Raw genomic sequence first — 3,363 nt, 5'->3', positions numbered from 1 at the left:
ATCCCAGGGTCGGGTCAGGCAAAAGCCGCTCGGGAATTTGCTCTTTTTGCATTAAATACAGCTTATTATTTACTACACAGCTTCTATCTAATATATTTTATCTCTATAGCAGGATACGACCCCAAGAGCGGCTCCAAGACCAACCTGCTCGACCTGACCTCCTCGGAGCACGTCTCCAGCGAGAACGAGGAGAACCTGAAGTTCAAAACCAGCAAACCCGACAAGCCGGACGAAAAGAAACCGGACCAGCACCGCCAGGAGGCCAAACTGCCCAAGTTGAGCATCCGGAGGAAGGTGTCCATCCACTTCAAGGGCAAGAAGGAGAAGGCCAAGAAGCTGAGCGGCGCCGACAGCACCCCCGAATCGCCCAAGCCGAGGACGCCGGGGGAGAAGAAGGGTTCCATCTTCGACATACGCTTCGGCGACAAGGACAAGGAGAAGGCGAGGGCGCCGTACCAGAAGACGCCCAGCGTAGAGTCGAGGATGTCGACCACGGAGACGAGCAATCCGGAACCGAAGACTCCCACCAGCACGGACAGCAGGACCAGCAACGAGAAGCGGAACCTCAGGAGGGAGGACTCCGCCTGCGACAAGAAGAACAGGAAGAGCGTGTCGGTCAGCCCCGACAGGAACAGGCACGTGCACCTCAAGGAAGAAGGTAGATAGAAACGTCCTTTTATTACAAAAAAAAAAAAAACATTGCGACAAATTGAGTGTCTGTAAAATGTCATCACTTTTGTTGCTTCTGGAGATTTGTTTAACCAAGAACCTGTCAAGCTTTTTTAAAGTAAAGACATAACCTCAACTACAGCACATGAAAAATTAAAACAAATAGATTAAAATACACAAATGACAAATAATAAATAGGAAATGGGAATACATACTTTGTTTTTATACAAATATACTTTAAATAAAATAAAATATTTGTTAAATATTAGAGTGATTTTCAAAGCACTGATTGTTTACGTCAAACCGCAACGCTTGTCTCGAAAATCATTTATTTATTTAAAATACACATCCAACAGGCGATGCCCAATAACAGGATATGTTAAGTCAAGTAATAAAATATAAAAAAAGTTGAAACAGAGAGAAATTAACTATGAAAATATAGAGAAAAAAAATTCATGTTTAAATAATAAATAGTGGAGTCAAGATAGCTTAAAATTACGCATTATTTCGAAATAATAAAAATAAAACCTTTTGAAATTACTTGAAGATAAGTATTAGAAAAAAGTTATAAACTTATTTTTGTACGCTACTAATTTAAACTATAATAAATAGTTTGTTTAAGAACATTTAAAATAATTCAATGAATTTTAAATCGAATTCTTTCAAATTGACAAAATAGGGGTTTTCGATGTCGCTGAACAAGAGTATGAAGTCGGAAAATTAAAATTCAAAATGGCTGATCCAATCTGGCCGATTATTTTAAACAATTTATTGAACAATTATCGATTTTAAATCAAACTCGTTCATATTTGTAAAATAGAGGTCCAAAAAATGAAAATTATAAATGGCTAAAGAGGTTTTATTGAAAATAAGTTTTATTTTTTAAAAAACAAATTTATTACAAAACAATTAATTTTTAAATCTCATCGAGTTCATGCACTTCTTCAAAAATAACTGGGCAAATTTAAATACAAAATTACAAAATCAAAATCAACGTCACATATTATTTATTTATTCATTAATTATTTTAAAAATGGATCTATATTCATATGTAAATATTAAACTCATACATTTATAAGTTTAGCTTAAAGGAAAACGAATATAAATACCTTAAATGCAAACTGTAGATTATTTGTAATATTAAGTAATAATATTACATTAAAGAATTACAAGTGTACGAGAGTATAACCTCAAAATGGACAAAATATGTGAATAATACACTTTTTAACACACTGATAACTGCAGCTTACTCGAAAACATAAAAATCATATTCTTATACCATTTATAATAATAATTATTTAATTCTTATAAACGAAAAACGCTTTTAAAATAAATAAAACTAAGTAACAAAAAAATATTTGGTGTGCTCACTGCTTAGCTTCGTCACCCAAACTCGTATCTGTGTCTACATCAATAAGAGAACTTATATTCACAATTTCAGATACAGAATATACGTTTTAAAAATGAATATTAAATCAATTAATCAAAAAACGTTATTTTTTTGCTGTTATAACAATTTTCCACTTATTACTATAAATAAAAAAATTATTTTTACTTAATTCTTTGATGGTTTATTAAACAAAAAAAAATGTTTGTTCATTATTAAACTTTATTTAACAATAAATTTCACGGATTTTTCATGAAATATTTTTATTTTTTGTTATTTTTTGTTTTTTCAACTATTATTTCAATTTTTTAAGAAAAATAAAATGCACCATCTTAAAGTAGAGATTTTAAGCTTTAAAAAGTGCTCTCATAAAGTTTCAATATCACATTTACAACTATAGTTTTTGATCTATAAAGTATGGCCTAAAAAGTCAAATTTGTGATTTTTTAAAATTATTGAATATGTTGGGCTCAATATTTTTCCAAATTAAATTTTTAAGATTTTTTTTTATAGCGCTCAGTTTCAATTGTCATTTGAAGAGTAACCTGTGAAAGTTAGTTAGTTATTTATTTTAAAAATTAAAAGAATGACAGCTATTTTATTATTATTGTACAAAATTATAGAATGACGTAACTTTGTATACGTACTATATATATATATATTTTTTTTTTTCTTAAGTTTAAAGTCATCAATTTTGATAGCCGGATGACTCTTTCATTTAAGTTTTTGTGAGGTCGATTTGATCAATTAGATCGAAAGTTATAACAAGTTTAGTGTAGCGCGCTCGGGGCCGCGCGCTCTTCGAGAGCTAAACTTGGTAGACCAGGGTCGATAATTTTTGAAACGAAAAAAAATTATAGTAGGATGAAACCCATTGGAAAAGAAAGAGAATATAACAGAAATTAAAGGAAAAATAATTTACGGGCGATCTGAAGTCGGGAAGGGGAAGGGGGTGAGTTTTTAAGAGTAAAAAACGGTTTCCCTTGATTTCCGGAAAAACTACAAGACTTATGGAAAAAAGTGAAATGGCAAAGTTGTAGGTAATAAAAAGATCTACAACTTTTGTATTTACACTTTTTTCACATAACGAAAGAAGATTCTACAACTTTCTCAAAATATTGTAGATGTCTTATTAAATATTAACTTTATTAACTTATTTGGTTGTTAATTATAATAGAATATTTCGACTTGTAATTTTTTTGTTTATCAATGTAACATGGAATCTTACGTTTTTCGAGTAATTAAAGTGTAAATTTTAATAAATAGCTCAAAATTGTACATAATGATTAGAAAAAAAATTTCGGATT

General features: G+C 30.9%; 2 protein-coding genes across 6 annotated transcripts in view; one reads left to right on the top strand and one right to left on the bottom strand.

The window, feature by feature from the left end:
- Positions 1-3,363, bottom strand: part of LOC108904615 (tyrosine-protein kinase transmembrane receptor Ror) — a 92,015-nt gene that overhangs the window by 58,675 nt on the left and 29,977 nt on the right. The gene's annotated exons all lie outside the window — the stretch shown is intronic.
- The window catches only part of LOC108904616, a 48,760-nt gene that overhangs the window by 43,949 nt on the left and 1,448 nt on the right, over positions 1-3,363 (top strand). For 2 of the 3 annotated variants that reach the window (XM_023455040.1, XM_023455038.1), the window contains exon 9: positions 110-658. In XM_023455040.1, coding sequence (XP_023310808.1) covers positions 110-658 — 549 coding nt within the window. The remainder of the gene's footprint in view (positions 1-109; positions 659-3,363) is intronic. The other variant, XM_023455039.1, reaches the window with a different exon arrangement.

The sequence above is a fragment of the Anoplophora glabripennis genome, unplaced genomic scaffold (assembly GCF_000390285.2).
Source record: "Anoplophora glabripennis isolate ALB-LARVAE unplaced genomic scaffold, Agla_2.0 scaffold294, whole genome shotgun sequence".
Classification (NCBI taxonomy): domain Eukaryota; kingdom Metazoa; phylum Arthropoda; class Insecta; order Coleoptera; family Cerambycidae; genus Anoplophora; species Anoplophora glabripennis.
The sequence above is the reverse complement of the archived record's forward strand: the minus strand, read 5'-3'. Positions and strand labels throughout refer to the sequence as shown.